Source organism: Rhipicephalus microplus, chromosome 9 (assembly GCF_043290135.1).
Source record: "Rhipicephalus microplus isolate Deutch F79 chromosome 9, USDA_Rmic, whole genome shotgun sequence".
Classification (NCBI taxonomy): domain Eukaryota; kingdom Metazoa; phylum Arthropoda; class Arachnida; order Ixodida; family Ixodidae; genus Rhipicephalus; species Rhipicephalus microplus.
In genome coordinates this window covers 30,528,131-30,550,649 of record NC_134708.1, presented here as the reverse complement: position 1 = coordinate 30,550,649, position 22,519 = coordinate 30,528,131, and the positions used below count along the sequence as shown (strand labels likewise).

At 46.9% G+C, this 22,519-nt stretch overlaps 1 protein-coding gene across 1 annotated transcript; it reads left to right on the top strand.

The window, feature by feature from the left end:
• The first annotated feature begins 14,120 nt into the window (after positions 1-14,120).
• LOC119165622 (uncharacterized) lies at positions 14,121-21,369 on the top strand. Its single transcript, XM_037417736.2, has 2 exons — positions 14,121-14,568; positions 19,536-21,369. Exons 1-2 carry the CDS (start codon positions 14,200-14,202, stop codon positions 20,688-20,690), a joined length of 1,524 nt encoding a protein of 507 aa, XP_037273633.2. The 5' UTR covers positions 14,121-14,199; the 3' UTR covers positions 20,691-21,369.
• The last annotated feature ends 1,150 nt before the right edge of the window (positions 21,370-22,519 follow it).

Genomic DNA, 22,519 nt, shown 5'->3' with positions numbered 1-22,519 from the left:
ATGCTCACTTTGTGTTTTATATGCTGGGCGAAACAAACATTTCTGGGGGAGGGGGTACGGGCCCAAAGTGTCACCCCCTGGCTACACCACTAGTTAAGGGGGAGAGCTGGTGTGCCCTTCAGATGATCAGGGGTGAAAGCGTCCAGCCCTCTCTCCGCCCTTCTCCCGTGCGGACGCTTTAACGTGCCCGGCGTTTCTATAGTGTACGTTCCTTTCCGTGTTATTTGTTTAGTGCTGCTGACCGAAAGTCCGATAATCACATCGCGCAAATCAATCTTTTTTTTTTGATTCAGTATGCCTTACCTGTTTTTTCGAGGCTCTGCTTTCGAAGAACCGTCCACGCTGTGCTTCTGCCAAAAGGGAAGTCCTTACTCCTATCATCTTTACTGGCGGCTTTCGCCGATCGTCGATAGGTTGCTGTACCCACCACACGCGAAACACATACTGCCGTGGTGTCGAGAGCGAGAACACTAACGCTTGCCACAGCACAGGAGCACCCGTACTTAGCCGCGTTCCTTCTTGGGTGCTTCATGTCACATCGTGCGAGCAGACGTTGCGCGTGGCATGCTTGAGTTCTTCATTGGAGTTTCAGCGTCATGGCGACCAGTCGCTTCGCTGATGCCATCTCCAAATCTTCCTATCCAGTAGGCTCACCGGCAGTCCAATTTTTTTTGATGTGACTACTATAGGCACCGTGCATACGTTGGGAGCCGCCACAGTCGCGCGCTGCCTCCAGCGCCAAAGCCGCCACGGCTGGCTGCAGATTTGGCTGGATACGGGAACTAACGACGCAAGTGGCGGCAAGCCACTGCGCCGTGCTTCGCTTGAGGCGTTTTCATTCTCGTTTTAGTTACGGCAAATACGGTGAGTTGTTAGCAGCCGCGAAAGAACCGTATAATGTTAGAACCAAAGAAGAACCATAGTGCATTTTTTTTTCGCCAGACTTCTTGTAGCCCCAGGTGAACGCGGCCACATGTAATTCTTGGTGAAAAGGACAACGGAGGCGACGAGCACATTGAGACAAACTGCACGTGCGTAGCCCGGCCCATTTCGCTCACTAAACGATCAAAGCTTATCACCCTCGGGCTAACGTGGCAGCAGATTCGACGGCAGTTCGAAACAGACAAAAGCCAGGATTGTACTGTCATGGTAACTGCAGGTGTTTTCGATGCCTTATGCTGTGCTATTCTTATCGTCCAACACTCGTGGCAGGCTGTTCGCATTGATAACGTAGGCGGGCCGTTGCTCTCACCATTGGCCAAGCACAAAAATCATCGCCATTGGGAAAGGCTCCATTCCACGATTGCGCCAGTGTGCGAGTGACTTAGAACATCCTTCCACTTCATGATGACGCCGCTAGAGGCATCCTTATGAGCTGCGCCTGCTCCGAGCCAATTTATTCCGCATCATACGATCGTGAACGGGGCAGAACGGACAGTGATCTGCCAGCTTGCTTAGGGACATAGAGTTTCCTAAATATACACTAGGTGGAACTCTGGCGCTAGTGTCTATGGGAGCTGCAACAGACGACGCTTGAGTGATCTTGGGAATGATGGATAGTACACGGATTCGTCTAATCTTCGTACTTCTGGCTCAGTGTGCGTTCGTGTGGCTTGGCGCTGTTCTCTCACGAAACAAAAACCAGCAAATGTTCAGAAACTGCACTTCACTACCTTAATATTTTAGGATTATTTTCAAGTTTGGTCACGAAGTTCAAAAGGGTTCGTTCTTTTCTCCGAAACGAAACCGAAACACAGCAATACACGAAGCCACAAGTGTGACTTGCCGCCCGCAAGAATGGAGTCTCGGCAAATCCGTGTACTATACCCATCATTCCCATGGTCGCTGAACGATCGCAGCACCAGAGTCCCCTCTAGGTGGCTTTAGAAAACTCTATGGACAGTGATGCCCGTGCTCACCAATCACTTATCTTGTATTCGCCTTGAACAAAATTTCAAATTTTTAAACCACATCAGAGACTCACGCTTTTAAAATGTGCTTAGAGGGACGAAAAACTAGATAGATAGATAGATAGATAGATAGATAGATAGATAGATAGATAGATAGATAGATAGATAGATATGTGTGGTTTAACGTTCCACCACCACCATTTGAATATGAGATACGCCGCAGTGAAGGACTTCAAAAAATTTCGACCGCCTGGGGTTCTTTAACGTGCACACCAATCTGAGCACATGGGCCTACAGCATTTTCGCCTCCACTTAAACTGCAGCTGCCGCAGCCTGGATTCGATCCCACGAACTGCGGGTCAGCAGCCGAGTACTTCAGCCACTAGACCTCCGCGGCGGGGCAGGGCCATAAAACTGCAGTGAGTGTCGCAACACCTAGTCACATCGGCACAATCAGGCAACGTGCGACAAACACGTTGCTGCCCCCCCCCCCCCCCCCCCAAGAAAGGACTGCATACATTTTTCGAAAACAGCACCACTAGCAGCAAAATACAAGACGCACACAAGGAATTACGCATACTCACTCGCGCTCGAGTTGAACTGGGGAGCTACTTGCGTGGTGTCTATCTATAGTGGATATGTGCAATGGGGCGAAGTGCATTCAGTTGCACGAAAAAGTGGCGAACCATGACGTCATGGCACTCTTCATTACGTTGGTTGTTAAACAATGGTCGATTTCCACGTAAGATGGGATATCTAGGGCTATCGCCCCTCAATTGGTCCATCTACGATAGATATAGAGGAAACAAAACACCTTCCTGTAGCACCATTGAATAAAGCACCTTTGAATAGCCTTGTTTAGTCAAGGCCATAACCTCATGTGGTCGTAATAGTAGATATTTGGGACGAGGTTTCAGCTCAACGCTGTTGTTTTTTGTTGAAGCTTATTGCGAAGGCCCTGTGATACAATTTTCATGCTTGCGCAATTAAAATAATTGAGACAGAAAAAGAGAGAAAGAGAGAAACGGGCATATGCTTACTAGTCGTGTCCCTATTAATTGCTCGAGAACTAAACAATTTGTGCTGGAACTAAAGATGGGTCTGAAGTAGAAGTAATTCTGGCCATCGGAATCGAAATAAACTGTCTCCTCTTGTTCAGTTATGAAAGGAAGTGCTAATAAAAAAAGTGATTCTTTCGATTCACAATTTACTCAATGTGTTGAGACTATGATGGTCTGAAATAATGACACTCAGTGTGTTCCTGATTTCCCAAAACCTCCTGGATCTCCACATTTCGACTTCCAGACAGTCACAATCTTTTGCCCCGTTCTTTCTATCTTGTATGCTAATATCGGCTGAATGCACAACTTCTGTCCTCTCCTATACATCCCAGCAGCAAATGGAGAATGAAGAGCTCCTAGAGTGAAAACCAGCGCTTCACATCACACAAATACTTTATTTTCTGTACATAGATACTAGAGTACACATTCTTCAGTGTCATGTAGTGAAAGGAGTATCCTTAACACATGTAACATAAGCACCCACAATGAAAGTGCAGAATCGCGCCGGGCGTCAAAAACGTGGATTGGCACAGACACACGACAAAGCGTTCCTATTGAGTCGTCGTCATCATCAGTAAAGCATAAGAAGAAGTAAGCGGCTGCGTAGGTACGCTTGTGGCCTTACACACGCGTAGTGGGCCTTCCACTAGTTCGCTCAAGGAAGAATGACGATGTAGTGGCCATTTCGCAACTGCCAGCCATTATCAGACCCTGTTCTTCCTTCTTTTGGGGCCATGACCATGGGTTGCAAACGCACAGATGGTTCATTTGCCATTCAGGAATATGTGACTGTGAGTAAAAAAAAATTCTCGCGCGGTTGAGCACGCACTATACATATTTCACTACAACCAACTGGCACTTCAAGTAAGTAATTTATTAACTAGTGCACTAGGAATTGACAATATGCAGAAAGCATCGAGAAAACTCGCTTTCCACTTGGCCAATCCGATCCATTGGGTCTCAGTCATGCTTGGAAGTAAACATCATCATGAACATGTTCATCATCATCATCATCGTCGTTGTTGTCGTCGTCATCATCATCACCTTCTTCTTCTTCTTCTTTTCTTCTTTTGAATAATCATCATCATGATCATCAACATTAGCAACAACAACCTAATAAAGTTTGCTGTAGGGCTAAATGGTGCATAGTCGAACTTGGATTGATGGCGCAAATGTTTTCACAGGAGCGAAGAAGACACGTAAGAGACCCCACGCGGAAGATATCACAGGCTTCCCCAGAGTGTGGGCAACACCCATCCCTGTTTAGATCGAAGCGTTTCATAATTGCAGGACGGAGCAGATAGTTTAGTTAGTTTGCTTGTGCATTAAGGGTCTCGAGGGACACTACATGAGGGGTGGGCAAAAAAAAGATGATGAAACAAAACGAAAGGGAAACATCAATATTGATAACAACAAAATAAGATAGAAAGAGTAGATCAAAATTATAAAAATAAAATAGGGCTTCTCGTAGTGGATTCAAATTGGGCATAATGAGATGACAAAACTATGTGGGCGGGCAGTTCGTTCTGGATTTGAGCGGTGAAGGATAAATTACTGCTGGAAGCTCTTTGTTTTTGAGCATATGACCCGGATATACGGCGCTGGGGTGAGAATGGCACGATGTCCCATGTGCCGGTCTGATGGATGCATTGCCTGGTGGCAAAAAAAAAATGAAAGAACTTACGATACAGTCACAAACACGAAACTTTACGGCGAGGCTACTTGATTTCCCTCGTCTGCAAAAACCCTCCACATCTGCTCGTCTGTAACAAACTTAAACATAATGCTTATATAGTACACAACAAAAAACAGCGACGCATTTGCTTTAGGAGTACCGGGTGTGCATGAGGCAATCACAAGTATTCAGGAAAGCAACAGGGCAGTGCAAGTTATAATGTATTGCAGCAAGAGAGCCATTTGGCTAATTAGTAACGATTCATAATAAGTGAAACTTTTGGAGCCCACTGAGGAACAGTTACAAGAGAAGAAAACGATGTGTTGTCTTCTTCTGTGGTCTCTGTTTCATACTACGTCCCAATTCTTGCATTTAAAAAAGCAAGCTATAATGTTGTCAAGGTCGAAACGAGAATGAGCTTGAGGAAAAAGCAGAAAGGTCAAAGGGAGGGTCGGCGTAGGGAGCACTTCAAAAATCGTCAGAATTCCAGCCAAAAGTAGCCTAAGTAGCAACATATTTTAATAGTATCGCATAATTGGCAGCCAAATAGAACACAAATAGTATATGAACAAAGTCTTTACAATTAATACAGAAAATTATTTTGAATAGGCAAAACGAGAAGTTTAAAGGTAGCCAGAAAATAGCCATGGCGTCAACCAAAATTTTTTGTCGCTTAAAACGGGTTGAAATGTAACCCACTTGGCACAAAGTACCCACAAACGCACCACGTTACCATACGCGAAGCTCCCAACCACACTAGCAAATCTGGGCAATGGATACTTGAAAAGAAAAACGGCTTTCACTCTTTACTCTCTTGTTCTATCTTCTATGGCGAATTGCCCTTTTCAGGCTACCTTACGTTCTCTAAATTTTGAGCGAATATTGGTGGCATGCGAGTACTTTTCTGCCTGCTTGCGTTAAACAGAGACGACTGCAGGAGCTGAAGTAAAAAAAAATCAGTCACTCATGATACAAGTTATCTTTACAGAAACGTTTCCTGGTGTGTGTTTCATTGCTTTACTCAAGGCGTTGGCGGAGTACAGTCGACATATAGCTGGCGCATGTGAACCACCATCTGGTGTGGGAACCAAATAGCACTTCATAGCATGCATGAAGGAAAGAAAAGGGCCAGGCCTTCGTAGAACACGCAGCACAGTCATGGCCGAAGCTAGAAGAGCGGCCTTTCAGAACCTTTTCCAAACACTCCTTGGGTAACTGCTACACGCACACTGCTGAGTGCCTACTAAGCTATAAGTAATCATAATTTTTTGTAATAAGTGAGCGTTCACTATCCTATCCTTCGTCATTCTTGGGAGAAGCGGGGAAAGAAGCGGGAGAAGCAGGGAGAAGCGGGGAATTTGTGCAATATTTAATGCAGTGGCTGATGAGGATGACGATATATGGCTGAAGTGGGTATGTGCCGCAGTGAATAGGTGGCCAAGGACAAGCTTTCTGATCGGTTGGAACATTGGATGACCCACTCCTTACGCAATTCGCATTGTATGACGCCTGGCTGTTCCTCTTATGTTATAAAACGCTTCATTACTTATAATAAAATGACTTTTTTCCCGACATCGATTCTGCCTAAGATCAGTTTAGTAACGGGTTCCAAGCACTGGAACGGCTCAGTGGTAGAATACTGGGCTGGCACGCAGTGAACCCGGGCTTGAATCTCATTGTGTCGTTGGTGGTTTTATTTACTGCGTTTTCTTTTTCTTTAGATACTGGTTACGGACACCGGCGGTGGCGGACTACTACAGCACCACGCGTGACCCATGTTCCGTTCTCATAATAGCTTTCGTTGTAAAAAAACACAAGTCAACACGACTATAGTGGACAAGGCAACCTATTCCTACAACCTACAAGGCAACTATTGTTTCGCGCGGCGACACAGGCAAACATTGTAATTTTATTTTGCTTTGCCTTTAACTTAATGATCTTCCTATAGGTGGCACCCCCGTCCCAGCTGGGGCACGTAAACCGCGAAAACGCTATCCCGCTATACTATAAGGTGCTGTCCGCAACGAACGTTCACGGCACGGAACGTTATTCCCTTAACCTCCGCTATCACGCTAACGGTAAACTATAGTTGTCTAATGGGTTGACACCACTTGTGATAACCATTTTTAACCGGAGGGGATATACCAGTTCTGACGAACGGAAGGCGACATCGAGAAGGAAAGTTCGCTACCTTTTCAACGCACGCCACTGCGTCTTGCAGTCAGGAAGGGGGTATGCCTGTGTCCAGAAGACGTGGCCAGCCTGTTTGCTCGATGTGCGCATGTGCAATGTTTGTCGCTTTGCTGTGATTCAGCGTGCTTCAGAAGGGAGTTGATGAAATGCTCCTATATTAGGTACGCTAATCTGAGGGATACGTCACGGATGATATCGACATTTTTTTTTGCTTTCGTGTGCTCTGCCCATATAAGCCCAGGCTGAGCGCGTAACACCGCAGTATTCCGATTTTCATTCGCTGCTTCGATGGCCGACAGGATGCGGCCGCACGCCTCCGTACCGGTAGGACAAATCAATGCCCAGAGTTTGCCGACACCACCGCCAGCTTCTGCAATGTCCATCGACGCTGCCGAGAAGGTGTGCGCTACGCTTTATTGTCTGCCGTGCGAAGAACTCTACGCCCTGGATAACGGCGACTTTCCGTGGCTCTTGGCGGTTAAAGGCATGGGTCTCACTCTTGCCGTCGACACGGTCCGCCGGAGCATCATGGCCGTCGGCGCTGAGCAGCAACGGTTCCAGTGCATCGCCAGACTTTACGCTTGGCTTATACCGAGGCGTATATATCGTACGTGGTCTCTCCATCGTCTCTGTGATGTGTTATCGAATTCCGATAGGACCCTTACTTGCTCGAGCTTTGTGACCGCCTTTCATACTGCGGGAAGCCTCGTGGGGCATGGTTCTGTGAATACTGGAATTGCTCTGTGCTTAACTGTTATGGTGCTGGACGACACCTGCTGGCCTCGAGAGTGCAAGCCTATATGTTTTGCGATATGGCATGGGTGTCCCTATGTGGCCGTAAGTATTTCGGGTAGGACTGCATACGTAGCCAAGCACCTGGTTGCCCTCGTCTCCGTTTTGGGTGATTTGGAGGACGGCTGTTGCGGTGTGTCCGACGACCTCGACTCTCTTCATAAAGAGGCGAAAAGGAGAGTGAGGCAATCTCGGGTTTAGAGCGAGGGCTGGAAAATAATTAACCCTCCTATGTATAAAGAAACGACGTCCTGGCCAGCTGTTTTCAAGTGTGCTCGTAGTGTACACATCGCGAATGTTTTTATTTTCTTGCGCATGACTCACGCAACTTGACTTACTGTACTACTTCCAGTGTAAAATTCAGCCCATTGTCAGTGTGAACTGCAATTGACAATATGACTTTCGTAGCATGATTTTAGTAGAGTGTGTTGCCATCATTTTATCCCAGGACTAAATTCAGCTTTGTTTTCGTAACTTGCATGTAAATTGAAAAATGAGTATCGTGGCTGATGGAACTTTAGACAATGACCGCTCTTTGGTTGCATTGTGGATCATAGCCATGCTTTCGTGAATAAACCTTTGGTGTGCTCAACTTTGTTAGATCCGCCCCCGAACACGGCAACCGAGTTCTTTCACTGAATGAGTCACGTCTTACCCAGGATTTTTTTTTCGCCTACAGTTTTCATTTTTTAGACATCAAATTAATGGCTTCAATGTATATTCCCGTCGTGGTGATCTAGTGGTTAAGGTACTCGGCTGCTGACCCGCATGTCACGGGATCAAGTCCCAGCTGCGGCGGCTGCATTTTCGATGGAGACGAAAATGCGGTAGGCCCTTGTGCTCGGATTAAAGTGCCCATTAAATAACCCGAGATGGTCGAACCTTCCGAAGCCTTCCACTACGGCGGCTCTCGCAATCGTATGCTGGTTTTGGGGCGTTAAGCCCAACATATCATCTTCAAGGTATAGTGCACGCAAGTAGCGTTTCTTTCATGGCGAAAGCTGTTATGAGATCACAACATGCGTCCCGCGCAGCGCCGTAGGTGACCGTAACCACAATCGCACGAAATAAAAAAATAAAATACAACTCGAATAAGAGAAACACCAAAGCCATGCGGTGACAGTCAGTTTCGAACCCGGGTCCACTGCGTACCAGCCTAGTGCTCTACCGCTGAGCCAAGCTGGGGATTTTTTTCTTTAATGAATGAAATTATCACCAGTAAAGTACACAGAGCATACTTCATCAGAAGTAAGGCAAACACACACACAAGCGTCTAGAACGGGAAGCCACTCCGGAAGGGGGTCAAAAGTCTCGACAACACTGCGCACTTGAGCAGCTGCTTCTCGGAAGACAGATCTCGTCGACCGTGGTGGCTCGGCGTGTCTATTTGTCATGCGATTTTTCCATAGTGAATGAAGTCCCAAACACATAAACAGGTCATAAGGAGTATTATCAGTCAGACTCTTTTTGAATGGAAGAAACCTATTACCATCAGCTGTGATTGAAAGTTTTTTCTTGTTCTTTTTAGAATGTACCAAAATAAAAAGCGTCACGACAATGAATAAATAAATGCTCTCTAGTCTCAGGTTGGTTGCAGAGTCTACAATTCACTGTCCAGGGTACGTATAATGATTTTTCATTCAGCCACGTTTTCACTGGCAGCGTGGAAGTGTACAGTTTAAAGACATATGTTTTCGCTGAAGGAGATATACACATTCTACGTACACGAAATAACGCATCGTGACCAGGCAGAAGCGAATATGGCTTTCGATAAACAGCTTCGGGGAAAAGGTTATTCACAAGTGCAGCGGTTAAATTTGTTCTGTCAATAGTATACAAATGCTCTAAGGTAAACCTGGCTTTAAAAAAACTGAACGTATCAACAATTTCTTTTAGGAATCCCCGCAACGGCAATTCCTTAGCAACGCTTGTTGTGACGCGAATAAAAGGAAGGTGGTAACATAAACGGTTACGAAGAACCGCTAATATAAATGTGTGGCACACATCCTTGAGGTAAAAAAATCGCAACACCAACTGTCGCACGAACAACTGCACAAGGCTGTCGCCACCCTTTTCAAGTGGAAGAAAAAGATTGTCCCTTCTCATGGGTTCCTAGGAAGAGCTCCAAATAAAGCAGGCAAATATCCGATGAAATGCTTGAATGAGCACTCGAGCACATAACGACATAGGCCTATATTCGTCAAGCTGGTGATTGGGACTAGTCCACAAAACTGCCTTAGGCAGGCTTTATGTCGGAAAAGGAGTCGCTGAAAATGGGTAATAAAACAGCAAATGAACATCCAGGCGTCACACAATGCGAATCGCGTAACGAGTGGGTTGTCCAATGCTCCAACACCTTACAAAAGCTTGTTATTCTCCATCTGTTATCTGTGGCACATACCCACTTCATGCGTAATTCTTCATTATCGTCAGCCACCGAATTCAATAAAAAATTCAATGCAAATGCTTAGCGTATACAACGCTTCTCCGACGGATTAGGAAGAATGGCACAGGGAATTCCGGCCTCCTATGCAGAAAATGTGGATGTTTATGACGTAGTGGGTACCCAGCAAATGTGCTTCTAGTATTTACCCAAAGAGTGTTTAGAAAAGACTCTGAAAGGGCGCTCTTCATGGATTTGCAGTGAATGTGCTGCGCCTTCCGCGCATGCCTGGCATTGTTTCAGTTACGTAGTGATGTGTAAGTTTACACGTGAAGGAATAGATTACAACCTAAACAAGGTTGAATAAGTTGCTGCCAATCGGGCTTTCCACCTGTGGGTGCCGAATAAAAAGAGAGAAAGTCGCAGCTTTCCCTCAAAGGTGAAGCGATGAACGCGATAGCAACAAAGTGGAGGGTCACGCGAAGAATGGGAAGCAGATCTAAACGAGCCCCGCATTTCTCATGCACAAATGACGCACGAACTGTAATCACAGGTACAGATGAACGCGACTAAGTGTCGAAGTTGTTACTTCGCTGCAGCGTTGTGGGCAGGGGGTAGAACCCCAAACATATGCCCCCCCTTGCCCACTAGGAAGTTTTTTAGAGAGCGAAAAATGACCATATTAAGAGGTGCCCCTCCCGCCGAAATGAAAATTGTGCCTCTCCCCTTCCCCCCCCCCCCTCAAAAAAAAAATTCTGGCTACGCGCCTGTTTCGCTGCGTATGAAAAGCGTGCCCATTTCGCGATCGGAGACTGTGCAACGAATGCAGTCACCTTTGCGCGCCCGGTAATTGCGACAGAATCTTCTAGTGAATGCCCAACGCCAGCCAAGGCGCACGATCTTCTCCATCGCGAGATAAGAGCGCGTCAGTGAGAGTGCACACCCTTCCTCTCCGCAGGGCAAAGCACGCGTAAGAGACGGAGCACTCGTGCTGCGTCATGGCGACCTGGTGAAGCGCGCTCATTGCGTGCGTCATCTCACTGGCAGTGCTGAAAATACGACATTTACTCTGAGATGGCCATCGGCCGCGGTACGGGGTAGATACAAACAGCTTGCCGTTTGAACGGTGAAGGGGGTGCTCCTTCGTGGCTCAGTGGCGAACACCTCGCACTCACAATTCAGAGGTTGGACTTTTGATTCCGCGCGCCGGAGCCTTTTACTGAATTATTCTCCTTTTTTTCTGTTTTCATATGTATATAGATGCGTATACATATACAGTGAATGACGGCGACGCCAACGCCGGCGGCGAAATCACGCCGAGAGTGTCCATATATTTGCTATTGCAATAATACAAGGCCGCACTTGTCTCGCGGCAAAGGCCTACTGAGGGTTTATCTTTGGAAGCGCGGAGCGTTCGTATTCAGCTTTTCTGTACTCCAGTGGTTTAGTTCACATGAACGACACCCCGTGGCGTATTGATCTTAAAGAATTCAAAAGTCTCGCCATGTCATACGCAGTGACGCCAAGGTCAATCTAAATAAGTCGAGTAAGTCTGAATGAAAAGTTGTCTCAAAACAATTGCGACAGACGTCAACAACGGCGTGACGATTAAAGCGCGACTAGGTGAGAGGGAGGACAAATAGCGAAAAAAGCAATTAAACGTTTATTTTCAACAGTTCTAATTGTATTTGTTAGAATGAAATTGTAAATTTCTTTGAGAAAGCTTTCGTGTGTGGTTGAGCGTCCATTTATTTTCGATTGATTTAAGTAAGAGCGGGTACATGCAGACAGTCTGGTAACATGGGCCAATGAATTTGGGGGTGCATCCAGGCAATATGTATCAGAGCTCTTGTTTAGCATGGCGTGTTCTTTAGTTTTGCGCGTTACCGGGTCAACGAGGCATCGCTCACTTTGCCGTGGTAGTTTCGTGCGTACCTACCGAAGTTTTCTTATTTTTTATGTGCATTTCATAGCTCAACTAGCACAGAGATTGTGTAGATAGCCGCTCCTGTGACTGCCAACTGCTTTCGTTGGCCCAGGGCCGGCGTGCCCTCGCCTTCGGTGACTGTAAACGCGACAGGCTAAGCAAAGGGACATTGTTTACTCTGCGGATGCCAAAGATATATTTTCGAAACTGCTGTCTCACTGCAGCAGTTTTCAACGATTGGGCAACATGAGTTTTTGAACTACTATGCTATTGTGCTCGTGAACAGTTGTCTCACAATGGCCTCTGCGAAGTTTCTGGTGAATACTGCAAGTACGTCATTTGGCTAGTAAAACAACTTTGCTTCCCCATTTTTTGTTATTTTTTCTCTTCTTTCGTGCATGCAATTAGTGAGACACGATTGAGGCACAATGAAATCACGAAATAATAAAGTCACGTAGCAGGCCAGCAATGAGAAAAATTTCAGTTTCGCGCCATGTATGGCAAATTCGTGACGTCACTTGCACTTCCGGTTTTGACGCCATATTTTATTTTTTGTTTTTTTCGCTGTTGTCCCCTTCTCACGTAGATGGTGACGATGGCAACGAGCGGCCGACTACTGGATCCATGGGCTTCTATGGATGTTACTTCACCAGTTTAGATGTACCTCGGTGAGGGGGTCTTAAATAAAACAAAATCTTAAGAAATGATACGCATGCTACGGGACTGTCACTTCACCTCAATGCACGGAAAATAGAACGCTGTATGTCGGCGTTATCTGGACGGTGACGACTGGCACCTAATTGATGTTTGAATAATATGTGGGGTTCAAAAACCACCATATAATTATGAGAGACGCCGTTGTGGAGGGCTCCGGAAATTTCGACCACCTGGGGTTCCTATATGATTATGATTCTCATAATCATATAGTGGTTTTGGGACGTTAAACCCCACATATCAATCATCAATGGGGTTCCTTAACGTACACCCAAATCTGAGCACACGGGCCTAGAACATTTCCGCCTCCATCGGAAATGCAGCCGCCGCAGCCGGCATGCGAACCCGCGACCTGCGGGTCAGCAGCCGATACCTTAGCCCCCAGACCCCCACGGCAGGGCTGGCAGTTCATTGATACTTTTTCTAGACGTACCTTGGCAGACAGCTCGCAGCATTCCGCACGAAATGCCTGGCGGTGATAGACGCACCATCGACGTATCTAGTGGGCGCGGCTGTCAGTCACGGCCTGCCCTTTTTCATATGGGAGCTACCCGCAGGGGCTCCTTCCAGTATAAGGGCACTTTCCTAATCGCCCATCAGGACCACAATAACGCTCACTGTCTGTCTATGCAAGGGTAGGGGCGGAGGGGGAGCCACTTTTTGTGTGCTTATTATCCGCTTTTTATCTCGGCAGCATACAGCTACCCTGATTCACTTATTAAATTTAGACTGAATGGTCTCACCCACGCTCGACTATAACTAATTAGTACGTCTTGGGGTTTACGTCATGAAATCCGCGATATGGTTAGAGGGGACGCCGTAGTGGAGGACCGTGGAAATCTCGACCACCCCGTGTTCTTTAACGCGCACTGACACCACACAAAACATGGGCTTCTAGCCTTTCGCCTCCGTCGAAATGCGACTTCGGTGGCCCGGGTGGAAATCTCGACTTTCGAGTTGGCAGACGAGCACCGTGACTACCACGCCACCACAGCGGACACCGATGCTGTGAAGACTGTAGTTTTTCTTTTTACTGCCTGCGTTGAACGTACTAGGGACCGTATATGGAAAAGTGTCCTACTCAAAAATGTCCTTAAAAAGACTATATTTTACTTAAATACCACGCAAGACAAATGATTAGCGAAGCCGGCTAACGATTGGCCCTTGCGAAAACGCACTTATGAAAGACAGTATTAGCGCTTTTAGGCCCATGTTCTTATATTAGGTCCTTTTGCTATTGTGTTTCGCACTGTCCATTTCATTCGTGACGTTATTCACTACATAATACTAACGGTCGCATCTCACTGCCGATGTGTGGACAAAACCGAGTAAGTTGCGTTCGGAAAAGAGTCGAAGCGCGATGCGATTAGTGGCACTGAAGGACGTATGTATACTACAGTAAAAAAAAAAAAAAACGTTGTGTACATCAACGTTGGTGTGCAGATATTGGCGCCCACACTCGCGCAGCGGCAGCCACGGCACCACCCATTGGTGACGTCAATATCAGCAGTCACGTGATTCGAAGTGAACGTGCGCGTCCCCGAATGCGATTGCAGCCGAAGTTTGTATGTCCCTCTAGCCGAAGCAGTACAACTTTCACAGTCCTTGCCACCAGGCCAGAACACGGAGGGCCTCGAGCTATGCATCAACTGTGCGACTCGGTGAGCGGCGCGAACTGGCGCCCGATGCGGTTCGAGGACGAGTTGACGTCGATTCGATACGCCTGCTGCGTGTGCCACGTCATTCCGTGCACGATGGTACTGCTGCCTTGTTCCCACATTCTGTGCGAGCAGTGTGTGACGGGGTGTGTCATCCAAGATGGTGGCAGCGTCTGTCCCCTGGACGCCCAGCCTTTCTGCGAAGATGAGCGCCAGAAGTTAAAGCTTCCTGCCAAAACGAAACAGAATATGAAGGTCAGCGATATGCCCCAGCAGCATTCCCTAAGAACCCACAGAGAAATTTTTTTTGCTTCGGTTAAAAAATGCCGCTAACCTTTCCTTAACTCTGCATTTCGTGATAGCCCTTGAACAGTTCGGTGAAATGTTCTTCTTTGCGGCAATATTGTACTACGTACCTGTACCGTGCCACCACGGTACAGATATAGGGTCACGAAAAGTGGTTGTCCACCATCCAGGCGTCAAGCGAAAGCAGTCTGCAGGCTAGGGAACAGTTACTAACAGGTGACGGAAGCTAGTTTAGGTTCTGTCAGGTGTCATGACAGTAAAGAAGACATACGCTAAGAAATAGCCTCCACAGATAACTGTTGCAGCCAGTGCGTAAATGTATTTGGGGCTTGTTGATTAGGCACTGCGTCCAAATAAGCACAAGCTGACGTACATTCGACCACAAAAGCTTACGAACCACTGTTGAGCATAGCCAATAACCTCTTCGCGACACTCTTGTTACGTCGTCAAGTCAGGATGGTCTATAGTGGTTAAGGTAATCCTGCTGATCACGGGATCGAATCCCGGCTGCGGCGGCTGCATTTTCGCTGAAGGCGAAAATGCTGTTGGCCAGTGGGCTCAGATTTGGGCGCACGTTAAAGAACCCCAGGTGGTCGCAATTTACGAAGCCCTTCACAACAGCGTCTTTCGTAGTCGTATGGGGGTTTTGGAACGTTAAACAACGCTTATCAATCACTTTCCTTTCGTCAGCGGTTGTCGACAGCAAGAAGCGCCCGAGAAGCACCCCTCACTTAATATTTGGCCTGTATCATATGTTCCGACACCGTACTAATATTCACTTTTTAACGCTACGCACGTATCGGCATCTACAACTACTTGCTTCTGCCTCGATAGTAGTCTATAAGCAGAACAGTTATCAGTCACAATCATTATCACAATGTGATACCTAGCCAACCAAACTCGATTTGAGGCACTCCGTGATAGTTTCAATCCTGTTTTGAAAACACTAATGTAGCGGTCATGCGGAAGATAAGAACTTCGCGTGAAAACTTCTAAATAAGCGCTACGTGCCTCTAGAAAATTTGAAAGGCAAGTGATTAACAAGGAGACCTGTTTCCGGCTCTGTACAGCGGTCGATGGTAGATGGCGCACCGCAATTTGGCGCGGAAAGGCTGTTTCGCATAGGGTAACTGTATAGAAACTCAAGCCACCATTGAATAGCGAGCCACTGTGGCTTATAAACGTTTTGAATTGGAAGAAGAAAACTGTTTCGTTGCTCTGGTTCTGGTCAACTCTTGGCTGTTGGTCTTGTTTTGCTTGCGACTTTACTGGTAGAGGCGCAGGGTAATCGATGAAGTTCGCTGGCCCGTGAGATATGTTTTGATTTCACGGGGGCGCTCACCGTATAGCGTGGGCATTGAGCATCAAGGTGGAAGCCGTGGAGAACTAGTTGGCAGTACTGGCAGTTACGGTAGACGTGATCGGCTTCGCCGCAGTTTGACAGAGTGGATGGTTATCTGATGTGCGCCACATGCTTGCCTTGCTAGCACTCTTTGAGGCAGATAGGACGGTGCGCTCGGAAAACTTGAGCCGAGAGGCGGACTGGAAGCAGTGTCCTGGAATGGGTGCATAGCCAGGCTCACCGTCCGCATTGCAGGATCTTTAGGTGATGGCGCGGGGTATCGCAATGCCACGGCATGGCACATGTCAGGACTGGAGCCTCTGGTGTTGGTGGTGCGATTGGCGCCAGTGGTGCGACTGCCTGCCTGGTTTCTTGTCAGATTACATCCACGAGGGCTGTCACAGGTGGACTGGATCCCACTGCCTGAAGCTGTCGCAGTTCGTCGCGCCCGTTACCTCAAACGAAGTCAGTGAGGGCCTGTTTTTAACTGTCAAAGCTGTTAGAGCATGCGGTGCCCGGGATGGGGCGTTCGTATTGTGACGACCGCTGCTGCAGAGCTGCATCATGGTCCCTTACTGATGAGCTCTGGGACTGTCACCGGTGGATGGAGGATGGGTCCAGCAAAAAGCTGTCCCTTTACTCTACGCACCAAAGGCCGCACTTTCTTTTCCCCTGACATGGTAGGGTCCGCGTGACTGAAAAGTCAAAGCATGTCCTCGACAAACATAGAAACTAGTTCGTTTCGCCACTGGTTCCTGCAGGATATGGTTTGTTGAGCCCTCTCCTTTCTTCCATCGTTGCGGTAGGCGTCGCGCAACTGTCGGCTAAATTCTTGCCATATCGCGAAGGATCCCTCGTGGTTCCTATACCACGTCTTCACAGAATCTTCAAAGTAGGAGTAAACTTGCTGCAGCTTGCGAAAATTGTCCCAATCATTGATACTACCAACCTGATCAAAGTGGTCGAGCCAATCAACATCTTCGAAGATGTCGCCATGACAGGGTTCAGGTGTCTGTGGCACATGAAAAACATGCGCAAGAGGAGAACAATGGTCCTCACTGGTTTTAACTACCTGGCTTGTCATCGAAGTTGTCATTTTTCTGAGTCTCGACGCCAAGAAGCCGAATTAAGAGGGTAATCCATGCAGACAGTGGCTGCTTCTTGTTCTGGGAGATGTAGTTGTCTCTAAGGTGTTAGGAGTGATGGCTGACACAGCCAGAGTAAAAGTACCCAGCGTCTCCACCAGAGTCTCGCACAAAGTAACTGCGTATGCTACCTTTAGGTAGTACAGTAGCGCATTTGTTTTCCCAATGCCACTAGCAAACATGCACTGTGGAAAATCTGATGCACAGGCTGCATCACCGGAAGTGGTCGCCGTCTACCTGGAATTTATCAAGTGACTGTCGAGCTCTTTGTAACTCGTTAGCTGCGAACTGGTGCTTCTGTTTGCTTTAGATTTACGTCCCTGAGCTTTGACAGCAAAATGTTTGCGTGAATTCAGTTCGATTTTCGAAAACATGCTGAATTAATCAATGCAGTACGCTTAGTGGTACGCTCTTTAAATCTCGGAGGAACTATACCTTGTGTATTTGAGTTGTTGCTTGTCTTCCATAGCTGGCGCCACTTGACCATGCGGCAGGGGCGGCGAATGTTACTCGGATTTACGCTGTGCCTTTGCGTTGCCGAACAAGCTTTTCAACTCTCGTGCAACAGTCCCGAAAGCAGGCGTTTGTTCTTTTTTCGCTGGTCGTTGACACGCCAGGCATATAGACTGGCAATAGACGACAGGCTTCGTCGATCGGCTTAGCCGCGTAACTATGGTTGCTAAGCAGGGAAAATGGTGGACCTATGCACTACTCTACTACTTTAAGGAGCATATACAGTTACTCTAGTTTCACACGCGCAACATTTGTAGTCGACTGTAGAGCAGCACAGTGCTGCCATCCGCCATTTATTTATTGCTGTCGACCAATAATCTGAGGTTGTCAAATGTTTGGTCAAAGACCTGGTGGATGGTAAGGTAAACTTTTGGTTTTATCCTCAGATTCAAAATGAAACTGTCTCGAAAAAAAATCACACTTTCCATTCGACTCTTACTAATGTCCCCTCCTTGCTCAGTCATTCTACATCCATGTGCCGCGGATCGATGTCTGTTGTAATATGGTACGGCTGCTTAGAATGAAAAGCAGCCGCATACATATTGCGGCTTTCACGACTGTTATAATGCTGCGAACTGGTGCTGCGAACTTTCACGACAGACTTTCATGACTGTTATAATGCGACCACCTAATCGAGGACCGCAGGAATTGTACGCAGGCTTCGCCAGTAAACGAGCGTTTTGTTTAAAATGAACTGCTGGAGTATAAGTTGCTAAATTCGATTGCGAATTACGCGACAGATGCCGATGTTCATCAATATTTAAGGAACGTTCGCGATCATTTAGAAACAGACTTTACTGCGGCGGCTGCATTTCCGATGGAGGCGGAAATGTTGTACGCCCGTGTCGGCAGCGGCCTTACCTCCCCAGGTCGCCGATTCTAGTTTTCCCGAAGCGGGCTTTGGGGAAGTCGCCTCGGAGAGTTTGAAGATGGGCGAGGACTTGGTGACCGATACCTCAGTGGCGCTGTCGACCGAGACTGAGGCCGCTGCGAGAAGTGAGCACCTTGACGCGTTGTCAAGTACTCCTCGATTTCAAAAGGTCGCTCCCCATTCCGTGGACAGGCAGCGTTTACGGGAAAACCCCGAAGTCCAGCTCGGCGATATTCACACGTCCGGTAAAGATGGCCGGCTTCGCCGCAGTAGTAACAAAGCGGAATTCGATCAGGAGTGCGCCATATATCAGCTTTTCGGATCCTAGTTCCGGCTTGGGACGGCGTAAATCGAGGTTTTGGCAGATGCGTGCTTGCTGCGGTGAAAGGAGGTCCAGGGGCGGTGAAAGGAGGTCCAGAGGCGACGAAATGAGGTACAGGGGCGCTTCTCAGTACCTCGGCGTACGAGACTGCGGGCTGCATCGGAACCGACGCTCGAACAGGCTGGGCTTGTGGCTGCTGCTCACGGACTGCCTGTCTCACCTCCTCCCGAACAACTTCCGCTAATGACGAGACCGTTGACGGGTTGCCGTTTGACGAAGATGACATTAACGAAGATGACAAACTTGACGAAGATGACATTAACGAAGGTAGTAATATTGCAGCCGATGGTTGGGATCGCTTTTATGATTGCAATGTTATTGCGTCAATATCTAAGCACAAATTTTATTCGTAAAGTTTACACTAGTCATAACTCGACTTCTTAGCGAAACAGGCCAACGCAAGAAATGATAACGCCGCCAAAGAAGCTTTAAAAAGGGTTTTCATGTTTTTTTGTCTTCAGTTTGATGCAAACCACTCAATCGTAATAAAACGTGCAGTCTTTCTAGATTTGATAAGACAAAAACATAAGGCATGGGGCTCACCTCTATGCCCTATTCAAATGCGTACGCATTGGACTGGCTCTCTCGTTGTGCTTAGACAACACGTACGTGGTTTCTCGAAAGCTACTATGTTTATGCTTTCAATGTACGCTTATCTTACAGGCCCATTGCTGGAATGAGGTCAACGGCTGCCAGTTTGTGGGAACCATCGAAGCCGTTCTGCAGCACTTCGACAGAGACTGCATCTTCCACGCCCTCCAGTGTCGACGCTGCGAACGAAGAATACTGCGCACTGACATTGCAGCCCACTACATTTCCGGGTGCTCACAGAATGCATCTGGTGCAAGAGATGGTCAGCCGAGCACTGAAGATAGGGCATTTGCCAGTTGTTACGAGGATGCAGTGTTAGAAAAGCTGTCTGCTCTTCAGAGACAAATGAACGATCTCTCCAGAAAAGCGGACTCCGTAGATTTCGAAGCTGTGAGCTGCGGAATGAAAGGCATAGAGACGAACATCGCCTCTATGATAACTCGCCACCTGAAAGCTGGCCTAGAAGAAGTGAAGCTGCTTGTGAGAAACCTCATAAGTGATCAGCTGTCCTCACTTCAGAGCCAAATGAATGAACTCGTTGAACAGACAAGGCAGCATGACACCTCCGAAATTCAGGAAGTGGTTCGCGAAACTACAGACTCGCAAAATGAATTGAAGCAAGATGTTCAGGCAATGTCACAGCTAATGGCGAGAATGCCTAGTGATGTGGAAAGTACATTCAAAGAAATCCTAACAGTCCAACTACGGGAATTCAAGCAGGCGTTAGAGGCATGGAAATGCGAGATGAAGGAACAAATGAGTGAGGTTGAGGCTTATCTCTGTACGAAGCTCATGGACCAACAGCAGTGTCGGCAAAGGGCCCTAGATTCAGACAATAATGGATCCACCGAAACAGAAGAGCTCCTTGCTGCTGCTGCTTTGGGAAAAGAAGAAATACCGTTGAACATGCAAGAAAGCTCAATACCGTTGCAGCTGGAAATGTTTGTTCACGAAACTATGAAAACTATGGAATTCCTGCGGCAGCAGGTGTATAGGCAAAGGGAAGAACTCTGGGTTTATAATATTACCGCCTGCCGGGATACTCATGATGGCTTGTGGAGAAATATTCCTCAACATACCTCATTTACAGTGATCCTAAAGAAAGCTGGAAGTATTTTTAGCGCAGAGAAAAATGTCTTAACAGTCGCGAATCTTGTGAAGTACAGAGATATGCATATTCAGATTACCTTTGAGTCTTCGTGTTCCCCCAACCGAGGTTACTCATAAATATGGATTGCATTAAGACTTTGGGAGATTCTAAGTTTCCTTTCACTAAGATCACACTTCAGGCGATAAATTTCCGTGCTGGTGGGTGCATTGATTGTGAAGTGTTGTATTCCAAACGTCAATGCGGCACATGCACTAGGGAAAATATTTCCCATTTCATTGCAAATTTCGCGGTAGAAGAAGAGTTTGCTAAACAGAGCTTTATAGATGGAGAACTTGCGCTGCTTTTTTCTTTCCATTAAGAACTGCTACGGTATACGCAGCGGACGTGTATCTTTGATTACACATACGCCTACATTTAGAATACTGTCAAGACAATGATAACGTCTTTACCTTGTCTGTGGCTGACCCTCTGCTTTTTCATTTTTGCTTGAAAGGTTGAACTTTGCATTATTTCGTCTGTAAGTTTATAAAGTAGAAAGCAGAACACTTTGCGTTACTGTCGAGAGTATTTGTGGTGTGGAAAGACGGTGGTCTCATACAGTAAGCCCTCGCAGGTCAGTTTCGCGGCTACAGCGTGTTTGATTTTATGACTGGCACCGTCACGGGCTCCCACGTGGGGAACACTGTTGCTTCCTTCTTGCGATTTGTCACTGTGACGTTCACTGGTGTGTACGTTGACATAAATGAGTTGGAAATATGCACGTGCAATACGAATAAATAAAACATTGGCCCTGTATCTGCATGTTACACTGCAAGTGTCGTCGAAAGACGATAGTCTTGCGTCTGGAGATTGAACAAATTGTTTGTTTGATGTTCGGCGCAAAAAAAAATCAGTGAATGGCACTCTGCAGGTGCTGTGTTAGTGCCTAGAGCGTACAGCGGAGGCGAACGAGCGCATAAAGTCACGTCACACGTGAGACATGTGTGCTATTATCTGGCAGTTATCTCGGAAAACGAAGCTCGCGGCGTGCGCGCCCGTCTCGGAGGCGATAAGGTGTAGAACGCTAGGCGACTGGTAGGTGCCACTACCAGTCTTATCAAGACGTTGGAAACACTTGCTTTTTCGTGCAAGCGTTGCGTCGTCAGCGCAGCGTGATAAACGCTACAGTGCTTAGAATTACTTGTGCAAGCCTTTTCTATTAAAAAGACACACATAAAGAATATTGACGGGTTGTTTTAATACCTCAGATAGGCGCAATAATCGCTTTCTAATTGACAATCGCACAAGTATGAAGCGGCTAAATCTTGAGCAATATTGGCGGGCGCTGCGGATAGGGTCGGCCGTTCGGGGTATCATTTAGTGTCGTTTAGGGTATCATTAGGGCGGACGAACAGATAAATGTACAGATAGGCAGACCAAAATTTTGGCGTTTAAAGTCCCCAAAAAAGACTATCGTCTTTAAAATGCTTCTTGAAGGACTGAGTCTACTGTCCACAACGTGATGAGACCTTTCTGTTGGGACCACAAACCAAGCGTGGACTTCAAAGGTTGATGACACACGCTATGAAATTTGGCGTGACCGAAAAAAAAAGTGTAATGTGGTTCCACAAGGCCTTTTCACAGGCTCTAGATTGTTTTTGAGAGAATTTACACATAACTTTATACAGGAATTTCTAATAAAGTGCCGTTTGTTTTCGCTTTGAGAAAGAGTGTTATGTCATGCAAGAAATCAAATTTTTCAGCACTCATTATTACAGCACCCTGTGTACACCGGCCAACCACTTGAACTGCTTTATTGATTGTGAACTGGCAATCTGAGGTTCCCTGTCGGTTTGTAGCATACTCGTTGATTGTAAGAGTGCTCTGAAAGTTGTTTTTGAGGTTGTAATCTATCTTTCTCTAATTAAAAGAAGCTTGTGGGTGCTTGAATAGAACTTTTAATTCA